The sequence below is a fragment of the Macrobrachium nipponense genome, chromosome 13, assembly GCF_015104395.2.
Source record: "Macrobrachium nipponense isolate FS-2020 chromosome 13, ASM1510439v2, whole genome shotgun sequence".
NCBI classification, from domain to species: Eukaryota; Metazoa; Arthropoda; class Malacostraca; order Decapoda; family Palaemonidae; genus Macrobrachium; species Macrobrachium nipponense.
This window is the reverse complement of record NC_087206.1, coordinates 78321710-78341468: the sequence shown is the minus strand read 5'-3', so window position 1 is coordinate 78341468 and position 19759 is coordinate 78321710. Positions and strand designations below refer to the sequence as shown.

The following is a 19759-nucleotide window of genomic DNA, read 5'->3' as shown; positions in this document are numbered from 1 at the left end:
TGAGAGGTTTCGACCTCGACGAGACTGGAATGAGTCGGAGGACGGTATCGGCTCTCTCCTGTCTGGTGTCGATCAGCCCCACCAGACGACGTTCACAGTGGCGGCAGACCCTTACCTACAGTGAGAGTTCGTAACCCTCCTCGGGGAAAACGTTTTCTCCTGACGATACGTTTTCCCAGACTCTGAGAGGCCATCGCCCGCAAGGCGATGGCTGCTCCTACTCTTCTCCAACTGCTAGTTCCACTGGGAAGGCGAGCGAGTATCCAATTCCTCCCCCATTCCCTCTCTCCTTACGGCTACGAGGGAAAGGGGAAGGATCCTACAGAGATTTCTCTGTAGGATCCCACGTTGGGGACTGCGCTACCAGGGGGGACCTTCGGTTCCTACCTGACGTAAGCCCCCGGTCGTTGAGGAGGGATCCTGCCCCATTCTCGATTTCTACGGGCGAATCGAGAGGACCACCAGCCGATATCGTTTGACGAATTCGGTGGGGGTTTCGCAGACTGCTTAGAAATTCTACGGAATTTCTAGCGCATTCAGAGTGTTAGAGTTTCTTACGATCTCCAAACACTTAGGCGAGACCACGGTCCAAAGTGAGCGAGATGAGAATCCCCGATATGTTACACGATAATCGGGAACCTCGCCTATGCTCGAATTCCTGGAATTTCTAGCATTAGGAAGAACGACTGCTGCTGAAAGAAGACTATCTCACAGTAGGCGACCAACCTGGAATAGAGAAGAACGGACAGGAATATCCAGTTTGGCTGGAACTATCGTCTTAGTATTCTGTTCACCATTGAAGCTTTCCTTCGAGGAAGACTTCTCCTTCATCTCTTTAATAGAGAACGAAGGTGGTCGATCTCCAATCCTTATTTTGTTTTCTTGAAGGAAAGAATTTAGGATGGAGATCGTTGTTCAGAATCCTACAAATATACTACGTATATTAACCTCGCGACATGATTCTGCTAAGCAGTTGAATGGTCCGAGGGGTAGGCGCATATCCTGGTTATTCTACGGATTGCGACTTAGACGAAAAGTATTCTAATTGACTGCAACCGGGTTGCCTGCAACCTCCCAGGAGTTTCCAGTTTCAATTTTATATACTTATGGTGTTGTCACAACAACACCATTTAAGCTTTTATATTTACCGAAATTCGTTTCGCTTAAATATAATTGCTCGAGCATATCTTTTATGCTCGGTGGTTCTAGCCGAACGCATTCCTTCGTGGAAAGGATTACTTGGCAACTCAGGATGACGAGTCAGCGACAGCTACTGCGTATTGAATTGCCCGAGGCATTTCAGTATCAGCTGCCGCTTTGAGATAGAACGGTTGTTTATGTCTTTCTCACCTGCTTTGATTGAATAACAACCGTATCTCTGCCCAACAATCACGGACTTAAGTCTCTGATTAACGGGGATTCTCGCATACATGAATGACCATCTACTGCTGAGAGACGCTAGTATTCATCGTCTTCGGTATTGCGAGAATTTTAAACAGAGATATCTATTCGACTCTCATCTTTCTGTTTAACCGCACGGTAAAGAATTCTGTAATAGTCTCTTGCTGCATCGTATCCCGATAATGCGAATGATTTTTGCGGAATCTGAGTTTGTCCTCAAAATATCTTGTATTCGGAGGTGCACAATTGTTCATTGTTCACCCCGGATTAGCAGATGTATTGAAAGACATCGCCTACTCCCACACCTGCCAGCTCTACTTCCAAACGTTCAGCCCATGAGAAGCAGTTCTTCAAGCGGCTCTCCCCTGTGTTTTCATTACTGAAGAACGCCCCGCTTTCATTGCACAACGGACAGCAATGAAATGGCGGTTAGCGTTTTCAGTCATTTGTAAGCACAGGTTTAGAATCTTGAGATTCCTTCTCTCGATTCAGCTGGAAGACGTAGGTTGCATTCATTGCCTACCTTCGTCTTCAACGTCACATAGTGTTGTTTCTCCTTAAGCTGAGATTCAACGTCTATGAGATTTTCTTGCCATCAGGGACCTCGGTCTTTTGAAGGCAATTGACTTTCGCCTTTTGAGCTTATGCATTAAGAGAATCATCGCCGCGCCGTCCGGCATCGGTGACTAACAAATATTTTATTTGTTTGGTCTCTCAGCATAACTCTTAAAAGGGCGAAGGTCACGTGACTTACCCGGATGCTTGGACAAACTTGCCTCTACTGATTCCGACCAGTCAGTCCGCAGCTGTCAGAGCGCCCGAGTCAGTTACGAACTATGCTGTGGACTTAGTTCGGTTGTTCCAGAGCAATCATTACTTCGTCTTAATAGCTTGTCAGTATGAGTACTGTACATAACCAAAGTCGAGAAGAGGGATAGGTCATACGACTATTCCCTTCTTTCGTCTTAGGTAACTGCATGACTTCTCTTGAGAGTCAAGCACAAAGGGATGGGGATTTGTGACGCTCGATTTCGTACCGATCTTCGTAGCGAAGACTCGGAACCCTTCGGTAACTGACGATTGGTTCGAGTCCTTCACAATACCCTCCCTAATGGACGTCACCGCCTCCGATACGAAGGCTATGCGTGCTTTGTCCTGTGAAGGTGCGACGGAGCTGTCTGAAGAAAAACTCGACACCCAGGATGAGTGCGGACGCCTCTCATCATTCTCTCGCGTTCGCAAGAACTTCTCCGTGGCGCAGGAATGAAGGCAGGCGCCTGGTCCCACCGGACCGCATGCACCTCCTTCTACCTTCAGGATATTGCCCACAGTTTCCTTGGATCTTTTTCCTTGGGAAACCGTGGTGGTTGCTCAACACGTTGTGTAGTTAACCCAGACCCTCGCAGGCTGAACAGCATCGAGTCCTGGTGTGACCATAAGAATGGATGAGGAATGAGAGTGTGACTGGCTCCTCTTCCCATCTTTTTCTTCCCTCTACCTTTGGGTAGAGGGACACGGTCCGTCACCCTGCTGGGTAAGGACGAGATGCAGGTGAGCTACTCAATAGAGCACCATCCTATCCCTTTCAGTAGGGATAGGAGTAAATATCCACCACTTCCTCCAACAAGGGGGAGGAAGTGGATGCCAAATTGAGACAAACCCATCATTTTATGATTGTCTCTTGCAAACAGGAACAAGTTCTTGCTTGCTGGTACGAAGAGATACGCTTGCCTCTCTCTTAGTACTTGGCCCAGAGGTCTGACCATTGATCCTGCGGTGCACAGCCCGATCATCGGACAGAGGTTTGGATCCCTCCCTTGCTCTTACGACAGGGAGGCACTCCAGGGTTGGACGACACCAGTCTGCTTCACCAAAAAGACTCAGATTCCTCCCACCAGAAGTGAGTCTTCCTATTGTTAAAGGACCGATTTGGGTTTGTATTACGTATCGGAACAAATGACAATTTGTCGAAAATTGCATTTTTTTTTTCCTAACTATACAAACCTGAGGTCCTTTACATATAGTCCCACCTCATGCCACCCCTCACTCTGCAACTTTTTGCATGGGCCTAAAGCAAAAGTGATTTCTTCACCTCTCGGGCGCGCGGGGCGCGCGCACGATCGGACAAGCAGTTTGAACTACCCGTTCTCCCCTTGTTCGAAAAGAAGCTTACGACCGTCCCAGCTGCCGCTAGTTACCTTCCTATTGTTAAAGGACCTCAGGTTTGGTATAGTTAGGAAAAATGCAATTTTTCGACAAATTGTCATTTTTTGGCAGAATTAGCCTTCTGGCAAAGGCGCAAGATGTTGCCAGCGCCAGGAGTATTCGGAACGCGATACTCCTACCAGGCTTGCCAGAGTATTCTTTCACGATAATCCTCCTAGCAAAGCGATACTCCTGCCAGGCGCCAGGAGTATTCCGAACACGATACTCCTCCCAGGCGCCAGGAGTATTCGGAACGCGATACTCCTACCAGGCTCCAGGAGTATTCCGATCACGATACTCCTCCTAGCAAGCGATACTCCTGCCAGGCGCCAGGAGTATTCCGAATATGATACTCCTCCCAGGCGCCAGGAGTATTCGGAATGCGATCTCCTGCTAGCGCCAGGAGTATTTTCTGATCGCCGGAGTATTCCGAGCACGATACTCCTCCCAGGTGCCAGGAGTATTCTAGGCAAGATGCCTTTCTCCGGTTAGAAGTGCTTCTTCTGCGGAGAGGAAGGAATCAAGGGAGGAGACAGACGGGAGAAAGGAGCCTTCTCCTTCCGAGCCTCTTAACTTAGAGGATATTTCGGAAGACGAGGTTTCTTAGAAAGAAGGGCTTTCAAATTATAAAGTTCTTTCTTCTCTCCTTTTAGAAGAGTATGGAGATTCGTTGACTCCAGCTACTAGAGCGAGGGACCTTATACAGGCGATAGGCGCCAGCCAGGAGCGAGGCACCAGCCAGGCACCAGGCTCCAAGATTTCCAACTTCTTAGTGTTTGGAGATAGAATTCATCAAGAGTCTCCTCTTTGAGATTTGTCACAAGATTAGTTGTTTCCTGACAGGGAGGCAAGATGTCGCACAGGCGGCCGTCGCCGTGTCAGGATGGGCTGTGATTGTGGGAAGTTTCTAATAAGAACAAACTTCTCATGACAGGGAATACTGGTCGCATGAGCGACTTCATCTGTCATAAGGGTTTGTTGCGGGGAAACATTCTTTGCCAGATCAACCTTCAACTGACAGGAGGAGACTGGTACTGTTAAAGCATTCACTTTGTAAAACGAGGCTCTCCCCTCAAGGGACTCACTCTTCTCTCAACATTATGAACAAGAGATGAAAGATATATTAGACTCGTAAGTCATTGAGGGTGCAGGTCTTTCAAAGTACAAGACCTTAGCAGCCCGGTTATGACGAGAGTTTGGCGAGTCGGGGGAGTCCTGCCAACTCTCCCTCTCTTAGTTATTTTCTATTTAGAGGACTATAAGTCATCCTCTTCTATAGATATTTGCAGCAAACCGGTTTCAGAAGGAGAGCTTTGCAATTGTTTGGAAGGGGATAAGACTGGTAGGAGCTCTCGTTATTTGGTTAGAGGCTCCTTCAGTAATAGAGGCACATTTTACGGCCTTAAGTCCAAGTAATAGGAAACTGGAATGGTTCTCTTAGATCCCTGCTACTCGTTTAGGATCTCCTTCGTTTAACACTGATTTGTCTTATTGACTAAAGGAACGAAGTTAGAAAATTTCCATTCTCTCTCTACCTTGGCGAGGAAAGAATGTAGTAGAGAATTCACCTTAAGTAAAGGTACGGCATATGCACATACCGAGTTTAACTACAGAATTCCTACTATCCTTACAGAGGTTTCCTAGATTAATACTGTTTACTACAATGTGGCAGTATTAGGATGGATTCTAATTCGGCAGAGTACGATTTAACCTATTTGGAAACGAGCACGGAATGCAAACATCCTTACTAGGTTCGATGCAGGATTTTGCACGTCCGTGAGAACCTTCTCGATCCTCAATAATAACTGTTAACGTATGTTAACATTTATTGGAAAGAGTTGTGAGAACCTGCGGAAAGCATTACAGATCTCTTCGCAAGGTAGAAGACGAACGAGCTTCCTATAGACTGCTTCCTTTTCCTCGAAACGAGAGGTAGCAAAATACGCCATCTTTAATTTAATAGGAGAATAAACTTTAGTCTTTTTTCCCCTAGTTATATATTCTTAATAGATATTAAGATAAATGGGCGTCAAAGGAAGAAGATGAATGCCTCATTTTGGCCTTAGAGAGGTTGGATTCACAGAGGTCACGTCCTTCTCTCAGCATGTGTCGGAAGGTTTTCTAAGAGAGTCTGGATATTCTGTCAGAATCTATTATAAATAGACTTGAAAAACCTCTCCACTCTGAGACGGACCAGAAGTAAACATGAATGAAGGGATTTTTCAGGAGAAGCTTGATAATTCCTTAAAACATGCTAAAGGGCATAGAGTTGCTGCAGATCGTGCTAGACGGAAGGGGGAAACTGTTCCCTTCTGATACCTCTGTGAACCACATAGTGGTTTTCTTCCCTTTCAGGGGGAAGAATCACCTTGGTATTTTCTGCTATCAATGAACAAAGTAAAAAGATATACTCTGTCTCGACGAAGAGTATTAGAGATAGCAGAGAATTAAGATCTTCCGGATCTTATACAATACCTCTATACAACAAGAGTAGGAGATCTTATACTTAGAATGGGATCCTAATTTGGGCCTCAGATTCCGTGTTCCGACAAGATGGGACTGCTCATCATCAAATGTTTCTCTTGGTCCTAAACAACCAAAAGGACAAGTGAAATTTTGGGCTTTGGAATCTGGAATCAAATTCTACGAAGACTCGGCAATGGGTTCTGGCCAGCATGGTATGTTGGCAAAAGAACTAAAGCCTTTTATTCCTGAATTAACGCCTTCAGATGGAGGATTCGTTGTCCAGGCAAGGTATTTTACGTTTTCAGTGAGTAGAAGAGCAAAAGGTTAAACGGTTGCTGACAGAGTCTTTGGAATGCGATGATGGCTCAAACTACTTCCCAGAAGGTTCAGAGAGATACATTAAAGAGCTAGAAATCAGGAGTCCTCCCAATTTCAGCTCAGAGTCTCCTTAAGCTTCCAGGCTCCTTCCCTTCCTTCGGGCAAGGATAGGGAAGAATCTGCAACGAGAAAACTCATCAACATGTAGGAGGAGAGCTCGTTAGCAACGGAAGTATTCAAGAAGGATCCTCCTCGGAGGAAGACTTGTCTCTCGGACTGTTAGATTTCCTATCGTCTACTGGATGTAGCTGACTAAAATCACCTCCCCTTGCCGGAGAGACCAAAAGCTCAAAGTGAAAGAATTTCTTCCACCCTTCTCCAGTCTCCTGATAAAAGATTGTGGATGTTCAGGACTTTCGGACAATGTAGCGCCAATCAGGCGCCAAAATGCCAAAACAGGCGTAAAGGCACCAGAGGAAGACAGTCCAATTAACACTGTCATTGTCTGATGAGGAGAAGGAGCGGGTCTCCAACCTGGCGCAGTGCGCTAGAGGCGAACAAATTGGAAAAAGTGTCCGATGTGGACATCGCCAGTTTTCCTCGAGACTCTTAACAAGCTCGAAGCTCCAGCAATTGGGGAGAAGTCAGCCAGGCGCGAGGTTCCAGGCAGGCGCAAGGCTCTAGCCAGGCGCGAGGTGTCAGGCAAGCAACATGCGCCAGCCAAGCGCGAGGCGCCAACCAGGCGCAAGCCAGGCTCTAGGCTTCATCCAGAAGAGATCAATTTCAAAGAAAGCCCTGGTCTTCTTTGGAACATTGTGATCTCTAAAGCACTTCTTAAGTAACTTGATGAAACCTTCAAACAGCTGAGAATTAAAAGCGCTTGAAGTGCGAGCTTTTAACAATTCTTGTTCTTTCCATAACAATATGTCGTGAGAGACATATTAGCTGTAATTTACGGAAGATGCAACTCTGTGCTGTCTTCTCTTTACACGAAGGAGGTCAAGTTGACCTATGAGAGATCCTTCTCTCTTGGTTACATGACTACGGATACGTTGCTGGGATAGGGAGCCGACACTGATCCTTAACTAGTGAGTTAAACATTATTTATTTTAACATAAGTATACTATTTTCTTTGGGTTATTTGAAATGAGTTTGGGGATAGCTCTTTTCAAATTAAGCACAAACCCTCGTGTTAGGATCAGGTGATCGGGATAGGTGTTGTGCTCCTTAATTATGCCATTAGGCATAGGTGTATTGTCATGTAAGTGGATAAGACCCCATTGACAAATGACCATTAGATTCTGTCGAGTAAGTGGATAAGACCCCATTGACAGATCTACAAGAACTCTTGGCCATAGGTCACATCCTCGCTGAGGCTCTTGAGACGAAGCAGACTCCTAGCAATAGCTAGGAAGTCAACCCTTCGTCTGAAACACATAGGAACCAAGGTTTTATTTATTTATTACCTACAACGTATGTGTTTACCTGTCTACTCAGTAAATAGCTGTCTCTTACCTGCCACCAATGGGTGCCAATCAGCTAAGTATATATCTGACAGGGAAGTTTAATGTATAAAAATGTTATTGTCATGATACAATAAAGTTTTATACATACTTACCTGGCAGATATATACGATAAATGGCCCACCCAGCCTCCCCGCAGGAGACAGGTGGAAGAGAAAATCTCTCCTTAGAAGGTAATAGTTCCTATTCCTGCCACCCAGCGGCAGGCAGGTATATCACCTGACCTACCTGTAGCGTGTGCCGCAAAATTCGAATTTCTGTCGGGGACGACGGAGTCTATAGCTAAGTATATATCTGCTAGGTAAGTATGTATAAAACTTTATTGTATCATGACAATAACATTTTTACTTATTGCGCCGTTGTGGGATTACGGCGCCTTTGACTGGTCTAGAGTTTCGAAAGAAGGTGTGCGGTGGCCGTAGGCTTTAAAATCGCTTGGCGTCGGCGACCAGGAACGGAACCCCTGCCGCTAACCGAGGGCCGCCTGTATATACGTATTGGTCACAAGATGCTGTTGCTTTTATTATTATTATTATTATTATTTTATTTTGGAAGGAGACCTTAATACCACCCAAGAAGCATTTCTGATACCGACGTGTGTGAGGAGGACCACACCCCTCCCCCCCAACGAAAGTACCAGTGCGCATGAAACAAACACCGGACATGAGAATAATACCAGGAGTGACGTCACTCAGGTAGAAGCCAATCAAGAGGCTCCTGGTGATGCCCCCACCTGAGAAGGTCTGCAAGACTCGTAAACACCCGCCGTATGAGTCACCTTCCCAGGAACCAATGAAAACCCGACCTGCCGGAGTGGTGCTCTGACTGTACTCAAGAGCCCGCAACATCACGATAAAAGACGGAGGACTCGCCACTTGAATTCAGTCCCTCAGCAGTTATTGCTTGATAATATCCTGTGGATCAGGAGGAAACGTCGCGTTGGAGAGAGGAGAGAGAGAATTGTATAAGCAACAATAAATCAAATGACTCTACCGAATTTTACCATGCCCTTTGGTGCGTTATTTGCCAGTCTAAGCAGCAACGGGAAAGCCGTCATCAGAAAGATAGAGAAGACTCTTTAGATTAGTAGTGCTGAAGCAGCAGTCATTTTTAACAAAATATTATTATTATTATTATTATTATTATTATTATTATTATTATTATTATTATTATTGTTGTTGTTGACGTATACGCCGTTTCTGTATGAAACCTAGGAATAACTGTTTCTGTAAGAAAACTAGTACTTTATTACCACTCCTATTTTACTAATACTTTACTACTTTTTCTGCTACTTTATTGCTACTACTTTACTATTATTTCTACTACTTTATAACCGTTCCTACTTCTGCAGTTACTTTTTCCACTAAATATTCCTATTTTTTCTGATATCCTTACTATATTTTTTTTTTATTTTTTGACAATGGGGTAAAAAATATTCATTGATATACGTATACACAATGTTTTCACATAAGAATATAAAGGAAAAATATGAATAACATAAAATTCAGTGGGACCAAGTAATGATTGATACTCGCGGTCTACAGGTGGTCTCTTGCTTTATGCAAGCATTTGCAGCAGTGCAGCAGGCCGGTGGTGAAGGGGTTAACGTTTACTGTCCACCTCTAGTTGCCCCCCTCTTTTCCTGGGTTGGGGGAGAGACTAGTGCGTGACGAGGGTCTATGCCTGGTCGGTGACCAACTCTCTCCTCACATACACAGGAGTTGCCAGATGCCACAGATTCCTTGCTTTACAATCTCTGATTGTTTTTAACCGGTTTCCAGCTGGCGCAAGAAGATTATCCTATTGTTAAGACCTCAGGTTTGTTAGCTATAAAAGATACAAATTGATAAAAAATTTGTTATTTTTTTAACAAACACAACTTTGTCAGGGATTCAGTTCAACAAGAAGTCTGCACGGAACTCAGTGTCTTGCCCATTAACACCAGGGACTTCAGTACATTATCACAATAATTCACGTTGTACTTGACAACATTAACAGGGTCCACATAAACCTCCTTAAAATTGAAAATAATATCCAACTCACATTACGTAATTACAATGCTATTCATCTTATGTATTGATACAACAATTCTCCTTACTATGCTTATGCAGTAGGCACTGCTTCAAATCACAAAGTTACTTTAAAGGCTATTAGGTAATTTCAAAAGCATTAATTGAGAAAGTTCATCTATATTTACCAAAGGCATACGTTAATCCTTAAGAGAAACAAGAACCATCCATAGCAGGGGAAGAAGTTCCACACCTATAAAAAAAAGGAAAAGAAAAAACTAACAAAAATTAACTCAAAATAAACCAAACAAAAATATGTTTTAATTAAACAAATATTAAACTTGTCAAAACAAACCCATTTACAAACCCATTCTACCACATTCCCCTTACCAGAGAATCTAAGCAACCTCTATCCTTTCTGTATACAATAAATCCACACTACCAGTGTTCTAGGCACATTCTCCTTATAATAAGGGATGGTTGGCCAACAGGTTGTGTAGTCAACTGAACTCTTGTTTTTAACAGTTTGTGTAGTCAACTGACCTCTATTTTAACAGGTTATGTAGTCACTGAACTCTGTTTTTAGAGAATTTCCCTAATGCCTGGTACAAGTTTGGAGGTGTGTCAGTAGACTGATTAGGTTCCCTTCCATCCTTATTCACTCCTGAGGTCAGCGGCCGGGTTCAAGTACACACTCGAGTAGACAAGATACAGATGAGCACATTTCAGGCATCCTTCCCTTGGTAACTTGAATGTGTCGCCCTTGTCCCCTCTCTTGTTAACAAAGGGGAGGAAGGACACAGTGTTTAGTCCTGTAACCATTATTTGGTAATGGCAAGAGCTAAACCTTCAGACATAAAGTCTTACTGGTGATGTCAAGGTTCTTTGACTTTTCCCTACATAAGTACCCCTTGTCGTTTTTAGATGTACCTAATCAGGCCTAGGGTGCTACTGCTCAGGCAAGCCATTTTGCCAGACTGGTAGGGTGTTAGGGGATTTATGATATGGATACCCCTTACTTGCAAGGCAATTCTGGGGTGGTTCTCAACACCAGTGAGTTGTGGGAAACAGACTTATCTCTAATGGAATAAGTCTCCTATATAAAAGGCAGTGATTTTTATTCTCCTAGGAATACATAATAGATTTTTGAAAGTAATTTTGTTTTTAGAGATTTTTAAAAGTAATTTTTTAGACATACAAACTTGTGCCTTTTACATGCTCAAACCCACCTCAACCACCCTACCAAAGGAAAAGTGTGTGTGATAGGTGGTGACTAAGGGATACTCCCCACTAACATCCCATCTCCAGCTGTTAACTACCTTGTTACCAAGTCTTTAATGACATTATAGCTTGTGATGGGCGATACTCTGATTTGTATAGCTATGAAAAATACAAATTATTTTTGATAGTTTTCATACTTAGTCACTTGTACTTCCAACAGAAATTGATAGTATGGATTTCCTCTTCAAGAATAGATCACCTGAAAATCTCTCGGGTAAGTCACTGTCATTGTTTTTCTTTCATGTTATCGTTAATTAAAGTGACCCTTTAGTTAATTGGATTGCCATTATCTGGAACTTGACATTATTCGACACACCTGGACAGTTTCCAAGACCCCAAAAATATTTGATGCAGTAATCCTTAAATTATCCGGATTGATAGAGCCAAGGGCCCGAGGGATAATGGTTAAATCCAGATAAGGGCAAGTAAAAATAAAATGGAATTGTGTAGGACAACTCCTTAATCTTCCCCACCTAACCTTGTTAACCCTCTTACGCCGACTGGACGTATTTTACGTCAACATTTTTTGTCTCCTAGTCCTATGTGCCGAACTGGACGTATTTTACATCGACTTACAAGTTTTTTTTTAAAATTCGCGGAAAAATACTTATAGGCCTACCAGCCTAAAACTTTTGAATCACGCGCCTTGGGGGATGCTGGGAGTTCACGGATCAAGGTGTTGTTTTGTTTACAATCGTTACGCAGGCGCGCAAGCGCGAATTTCTTTCTTGCCGCACTAAAAAGTATCTGTGACACATCTCGGAAATTATTTCGTCACTTTGACATAATTTTTGTACCATTGTAAATTAGCTGTTACATGAAGTATTATATATGAAAATGTGCGCATTTTTATGTAGAATACAACAATAAAATACTCATGATTGTAGCTTTTATCAGTTTTGAGATATTTTCATATAAATAACGATAATCGCCAAAATTTCAACCTTCGGTCAACTTTGACTCCACCGAAATGGTCGAAAAACGCAATTGTAAGCTAAAACTCTTATATTTTAGTAATATTCAATCATTTACCTTAATTTTGCAACTAATTGGAAGTCTCTAGCACAATATTTCGATTTATGGTGAATTTATGAAAAAACTTTTTCCTTACGTCCGCGCGGTAACTCTTCCGAAAAAAATCATACATGCGATTGTGGTAATGTTTGAGCCATTTTAAAATTAGCCGTTATATAAAGTTTTATATATGGAAATGTGCGCAATTTCATGCACAATACAACTAAAAACAACCCATGGTTGTAGCTTTTATCAGTTTTGAGATATTTTCATATAAATAACGATAATTGCCAAAATTTCAACCTTCGGTCAACTTTGATTCTACCGAAATGGTCGAAAAACGCAATTGTAGGCTAAAACGCTTATATTCTAGTAATATTCAAGCATTTACTTTCATTTTGCAACAAATTGGAAGTCTAGCACAATATTTTGATTTATGATGAATTTATGAAAAAAATAACTTTCTTTACATCCGCGCGGTAACTCTTCCGAAAAAATCATACGTGCGATTGTGGTAATGTTTGCACCATTTTAAATTAGCCGTTACATAAAGTTTTATATATGAAAATGTGCGCAATTTCATGTAGAATACAACAAAAAATAATTGAAGGTTGTAGCTTTTCTCATTTTTGAAATATTTGCATATAAATCATGATAAATAGGAAAAAAACCACGTTCGGTCAAATTTGACTCTACCAAAAACTCAATTGTAAGCTAAAACTCTTACAGTCTAGTAATATTCAGTCATTTATCTTCATCTTGAAACAAATTCGAAGTCTCTAGCAAAATATTTAGATTTATGGTGAATTTAAAAAAAAATCTTTCCTTCTCTCCGCGCGCGGATTTTCCGCCACAAATCTCCGAAATGCGTACGTCCCATTCTCGTAATATTTGCTCCATTTCATATTAGGCATTTCATAGAGTTTTATATATGAAAATGTGCACAATTTTATGTAGAATAAAACTAAAAATATTTGAAGGTTGTAGCTTTTCTTATTTCCGAAATAATTGCATATAAATATATATATAAAAAAATTCGACATTTGGTCATCTTTAACTCGTCAGATATGGTCGAAAACTGCAATTGTAAGCTAATACTCTTACAGTATAGTAATATTCAATCATTTGTCTTCATTTTGAAAGAAATTGGAAGTCTCTAGGACAATATTTAGATTTAAGGTGAATTTTTGAAAAAAATATTTGTTTACGTCCTCGCGTTACGAATTCGTGCATTATTTTGTGATAATATTTTCTCTGTGTTGCTTTTATCGTTTTACAATGTGTTATATACCAAAATGATCGCAATTTAGTGTACATTACAACCAAACAACAATAAAAAAATTAACGTTGTTACCTTTAAACCGTTTTGCGCACAGCACGATTTGAATACAATTATATATGAAATTTCGTTTTGCGCTATCATATATCGCCATTTATATATGGATAATGATAATTTTTTTCATTTCTGATGGTTGCATACTAAACTTCAGCCAATGACAAAAAAAAGGAGCCAAAAATGAACTCTTAATCTTGAAAACTAAGCACGCTGTGATTTTTTGAAAAAAATATTTTTTCCGCTTCCGCGCTCACTCTGAAACACCTCCGGCGCGGGAGACAATTTTTTTTTTACCGCTTCGGCGTAAGAGGGTTAATACCATATAGTAACTGTAAACACACAGCTTGCTTTTAAACAACAACCATCAAACTTTTAAAGTTAAAACTTTATGCAAACTGCAATTATCTGTTTTTTCTCCATGTTTGTAACAAAATGTACTGCATTAACCCTTTAACGCTGAATGGACGTATTAAACGTCGACGAAAATTGTCTGTCGGGTGCCTAACCGACGTATGTTACGTCGACGAAAGAAAATTTTTTTTTTGTTTAAATTCGCGAAAAAATAGTTATAGGCCTACTAAGCAAAAACTTTTGAATCACGCATTTTGGGGGATGCTGGGAGCTCATGGATCAAGCTGTTGCTTTGTTTACAATCGTTACCCAGGCGCGCAAGTGTGGAATTTCTTTTTTCTCGCACTAAAAAGCATCCAGCGGATCACATCAGATTATTTCGTCAATTTGACATAATTTTTGCACCATTTTATATTAGCCGTTACATAAAGTTTTATATATGAAAATGTGTGCAATTTCATGTAGATTACAACCAAAAACAACTCATGGTTGTAGCTTTTATCAGTTTTGAAATATTTTCATATAAATATATAAATATCGATAAGTGCCAAAATTTCAACCTTCGGTCAACTTTGACTTTACCGAAATGGTCGAAAAATGCAATTGTAAGCTAAAACTCTTATTTTTATACATTCAACTTACCTGTCAGATATATACTTAGCTATTTGACTCCGTCGTCCGACAGAAATTCGAATTTCGTGCACACGCTACCGGTAGGTCAGGTGATCTACCTACCTGCCGCTGGGTGGCAGGACTAGGAACCATTCCCATGTTCTATCATATTTTTTCTGTTGGCCATACTGGCAACATCGTTGTGGGTATCTCCGGCTGGATTCGTATTTTGCATCGCAATTGATCTTCGTTGGACTTCTCGGTGACGTATTTGCATTGATTGTACTGGCATACGCGATTGTGGACCGTTTTTGGAATTTGATTTGGATTGTTCAACATGATGTCTGATTCTGGAAGTGTGGTGAGAATGTGTGTGAATGTGGGGTGTAAAGTTAGGATGGCGAAGGCATCACTTGATCCTCATACTATTTGCAAGAAATGCAGGATGTATGAATGTTCTTTTGATAATACTTGTAATGAATACAAGGATTTGAGTGCGGAAGAATGGAAATCTCTAGCTTCATACTTGAAGAAGTTGGAAAGAGACAGGGTGAGGAGGTCTTCTTCCAAACCTTTGCCTAGTTCTGTATCTAGCGGGGTTATCAAGTATATTATTTAAAACCCTTCGCCTCTCCTTTAATTTTACTGCCCCATCTAATGTAGTACCTGCTCCTTTATTAGATCCCACAGATTCGGCATCTGAGATTGCGAATCTTGAAGCCGCCCTTCGGAAAATGGAAACCAAAATGGTGGCCATTGAAGGTAAGCAGTGTGATTATAGTGCTGTGGATAGTGATATAAGCGTCCCCAGTGCTGTGGAGGGGGCGTCTGATTGTCTCCACAACGCTCCCAGGCCTAGACCTCTTTCAAGCTCCCAAGCCCAGAGAAGGAATGTCGAAAGCCGTAAGGAGGTTGTGGAGGATCCCCAACAGTCAGAAGTCCCTTCGGCATTTTCTGTATCGCCACAGAATGCCAGAGAACGCTACAGAAAAAGCGTTCTGCGTGAGTGTTTCTCCTCTTCGGAGAATTCTTCTCCTAAAAGAGGTTGGAGATCGGCGGATCTTTCTCGCCCCCTGAAAAGACGTTGGGATGAACCCAGGATTACTTTGAGTCCTGAGCGTTTTCAAGAGGAGGACCATTCAGTAATTAAACAAGCAAAGAAGGTTATTCCTTCCCACACGGACTTGTGGGAATCGGTTAAAGACCAATCTTCTACTCCTAGGGTAGACGATAATGAAGAAACTAACAGAATCCTTCGCACTATGCAGGATTCCATCACTTCTCTGGTGGGAGTTCTGTCAAGAGACCCTCATAGAAGGAAAGACGCTTTCCTGCCTATTAAGAAGTCTAGGCTGTCGAGGGTTCAGACTCGCCATCAAGATTTGTCATCCTCAGACTTGGAATCGGATTCATCAGCCTTTCATAGACCGAGCAAGATCCGTTCTCCTGTCAAGCGCAAGGCGCCAGACAAGCGAGTATCTCCTGTTTGTCATGAAGCGCCAGCCAGGCACGAGGCGCCAACCAAACGCGTAGAGCCTTACAGGCGCGAGACGCCAGACAAGAGCGTCGAGTTTTCTAGACGCGAAGCGTCAGCCAAGCGTGAAGCGCCAGCCAGACGCGAAGCGCTTCCCAGGCGCGAAGGGTTTTCTGGACGCGAGTCGCCAGTCAGGCGCGTCGAGCATTCCAAAGCGCGAGACGTCAACCAGACGCGTGACGCCAGTTTGGATCGAGACGCCAAGAAGGAGTGAGATTCCAGCCAGGCGCGTGACGCCAGCCAGAAGCGTGACGCCTCCCAGGAGCGAGGTGCCAGGCAAGCGCGAGGACGCTGCGATGCGCGAGACGTCAACCAGAAGCGTGACGCCTCCCAGGAGAGAGACGCCAGGCAAGCGCGAGGACGCTCCGAGGCGCGTAACGTCAACCAGAAGCGTGACACCTCGCAGGAGAGAGGCGCCAGGCAAGCGCGAGGACGCTGCAAGGCGCGAGACGCCAGCCAGAAGCGTGACGCCTCCCAGGCGCGAGTCGTCATCAAGGCGCGAGGATCCTGACAGGCGCGAGACGCCAACCAGACGCGTGACGCCTCCAAGGTTTAAAGCGCCAGCCAGGCGCGAGCAGCCTACCAAGCGTGAGGCGCCGACTAGGCATGATCCAGTCAGGCGCGAGGCTTCTACTAGTTGTGGGGACGTTATTGTACGTAGTCCTTCCCCTACTAGAAGCATTTCTCCTAGAGCGACTTCTCTTGATAGAGAATCGATCAGGAAAGAACGATCCCCTTCTAACCTTGACCTTGAAGAGGTTTCTAAAGAAGTAGTTTCGACCAACGAGGGACTTTCCAATTATAAATTTCATACAATCAACTTACCTGTCAGATATATACTTAGCTAAGACTCCGTCGTCCCCGACAGAAATTCAAATTTCGCGCCACTCGCTACAGGTAGGTCAGGTGATCTACCGGCCTGCCCTGGGCGGCAGGACTAGGAACCATTCCCGTTTTCTATCATATTTTCTCTGTCGCCAGTGGTATCAACATTGTTGTTATTAACTCCTGACTTAGATTCTTATTTCAACCTTTTGATCATCGTTTTTTCGGCTTTTTGGTGACGTATCTGGATCGTGGTTTTTGGCATTCGCTACTGTGGACTGAATTTGGACTTGCTTTTTTATTTTTCTCAGTATGTCTGACTCAAATGTGAGTGTGAGAATGTGTGTGAATGTAGGCTGCAGGGTGAGGATACCGAAGGCTTCGGTTGATCCTCACACTGTATGTCGTAAATGTAGGGGGTTTGAGTGTTCTTCTACTAATACCTGTCATGAATGTGAGGGATTAAATGCAGAAGAATGGAAGACTCCAACTTCTAATTTGAAGAAGTTAGAGAGGGATAGGGTTAGACATTTGAAGAGTGTGAGTACAAGGCCTATTGAGCCTTTTATTGACCCTATATCTAACCTTGATGATTTTGATTCTCCCTCTATGTCGACTTCACAAGCTTTACTTTCAGAATCGGCCTCTGAAATCGCCGATCTGAAGGCTACTATCCATAAGATGAAGTCCAAAATGGCGGTCTTACAAGGTAAGGATAGTGAAAGTGAAATGTTCAGTGAAGTGAGTGCTCCCAGTGTTTGTTGGAGGGGTGTTTTGATCGTCCCTGCGACGCTCCCAGGCCTAGACCTCTTCCAAGCTCCCATGCCCAGAAGGAGAAGGAAAAGTCGAAAGCCTTAAGGAGGTCGTGGGGAATCCCCAACGGTCAGACGTCCCTTCAGGCAGGCTCTGTCTTTCGAGTCAGGCTTCTCAGGGCCGCTATAGAAAAAGCGTCCTGCGAGAGTGTTTCTCTTCCTCTCCTTCACCTAAACGAGGGTGGAGGGATTTGGACCTTTCTAGGCCACTGAAACGTCATTTGAGAGAACCTGAGTTGGATTCAAGCCCGGAGCGCTTCTCAGATGAAGCTCCCTCTTCTATCAAAAAGGCGAAGGTTGCGTCAACGTCTCCCTACATGGATGTAGCGGACCGCTTGCCTTCGACTTCTCCCCCGATTGAAGATGATGTGGGAGAAGCTTCAAGGAAAATTCTCCTTGCTGTACAAGAACAGCTAGCCTCATTGGTGGGAGTTTTGGCGAGAGATCCTCCTCGTAAGAAGGACGTTTCGCTTCAGGTAAAAAAGTCTCGTCCTCTCTCTACTGCCAAACGCGAGGCATCTTGCAGACATGAAGCTTCGTCTTCCAAACATGCTGAAGAAGTTTTGCTTTCTAGATCGAGATCGAGAGAGCCTTATGTCAGAGATGTGACGCCAGATAGACGTGAGGCGTCATACAGGCGCGAGGCGTCATACAGAGCGTCATATAAGCGCGAGGCGCCAGCCAAGGTTTTGGCGCCAGCCAGGACGCCTGTTGAGAGCGAGACGTCTTCCAGGCGCGAGGCGTCATCCAGACGTCAGGAGTCAGCCAAGCGCGAGGCGTCAGCGAGGACGCTCGGCGGACGAGAGGCGTCATCCTTTTATGGGGAGAAGCCTAGGCTTTTGGCGCCAACCAAGAAGGAAGCTTCTCACAAAGCTCAAACTTTAAAAAGGAGGGATTATCATTCCCTTAGTCCCTCTCCTATCAGGAGTTTGTCTCCCCCAGAGGAAAGTCGTCCTGATTTGTCTACGGAGTCTCCTCTAGACCCCGAGTTGGAGGAAAACTCGGAAGACGAGTATCGTGGAAGAGAAGGACTATCAAACTACAAAGTATTGACAGCCCTGCTTCTTGAAGAATACGGAGACGATTTAACCCCTGCCGCTCCTCCTTTCCGCGCTCTCTGTTCTCGAGCGCAAAGGCGAAGAAGTCTTCATCTTTTCTAAGAATGAAGCTCACCATTTCTATGAAGAGGGCTCTTCAGTCTTTGAATTCTTGGATGAATTCGAAGGAGTTGGTCAGAACGGTCTTCTGCATGCCCCCAGCGAGACTCGCTGGCAAACGGGGCATTTGGTATCAGACGGGAGAGAATATGGGTATTTCTCTTCCGTCTTCGGCAGAAGCGGAGTTTTCGACTTTAGTCGATGCGTCACGAAGGCAAGGATTGAACTCTGCCCGTGTGACTTGGGGCATTTCAGAACTGGATCATCTCCTCAAGGGACTCTTCCATGTATTAGAAGTTTTCAACTTCTTAGATTGGTCCCTTGGGGTGATGTCCAAGAAGGCCCATGATTCAGAAGGACTCGACCCAGAAGTTCTCCTGTGTATTCTGTCATGTATTGACAAAGCGGCATAGGATGGCTCGTTTGAGATCTCCTCTTTATTTGGAGCGGGACTTCTTAAGAAGAGGACAGTCTTCAGTGCTTTTTTGACTAAAGCAGTCTCCCACTCTCAAAGGGCAGCACTATTGTACTCTCCATTATCGGACTTTTTGTTTCCTTCTCAGTTAGTGAAAGACATTTCTCGTTCATTAACTGAGAAAGGCGACTCAGACCTTCTTACCCAGATCATCACAGGAAGAAGAAACCAGCGACTGCGGTAGAAAAGAAAGGACCGAGTAGTCGGGTCGTTCAGCCCTTTTCGAGGTGGCCCTACCTCCAGAGCACCCTCAAGAGGGAAGGCGCCTGAGAAGAGAGGTAGGTCTTCCTTCCGTCCCTTTAAGAAGGGAAAGTGATGCTTCTCTCCATCCAAACAACCAGTAGGTGCCAGGCTCCTGAGATTTGTGGGGAGTCCTGGGCACGATCAACACAGACGCTTCATCAATGTCTGTGATAAGGAAAGGATATCTTATCCCTTTC

At 43.7% G+C, this 19759-nt stretch overlaps 1 protein-coding gene across 10 annotated transcripts in view; it reads left to right on the top strand.

Annotated features, from left to right (window-relative positions):
- Positions 1 to 19759, top strand: part of LOC135225875 (nucleolar transcription factor 1-A-like) — a 176453-nt gene that overhangs the window by 49642 nt on the left and 107052 nt on the right. For 8 of the 10 annotated variants that reach the window (XR_010317108.1, XR_010317107.1, XR_010317106.1 and 5 more), the window contains one exon: positions 11364 to 11417. The exons of the other annotated variants lie outside the window; for them this stretch is intronic. Coding sequence is in view for 5 of the 8 variants with exons in the window: in XM_064265435.1 (XP_064121505.1) it covers positions 11375 to 11417 (43 nt within the window). In the remaining 3 variants the exon portion in view is untranslated. The remainder of the gene's footprint in view (positions 1 to 11363; positions 11418 to 19759) is intronic. 10 annotated transcript variants of the gene reach the window in all.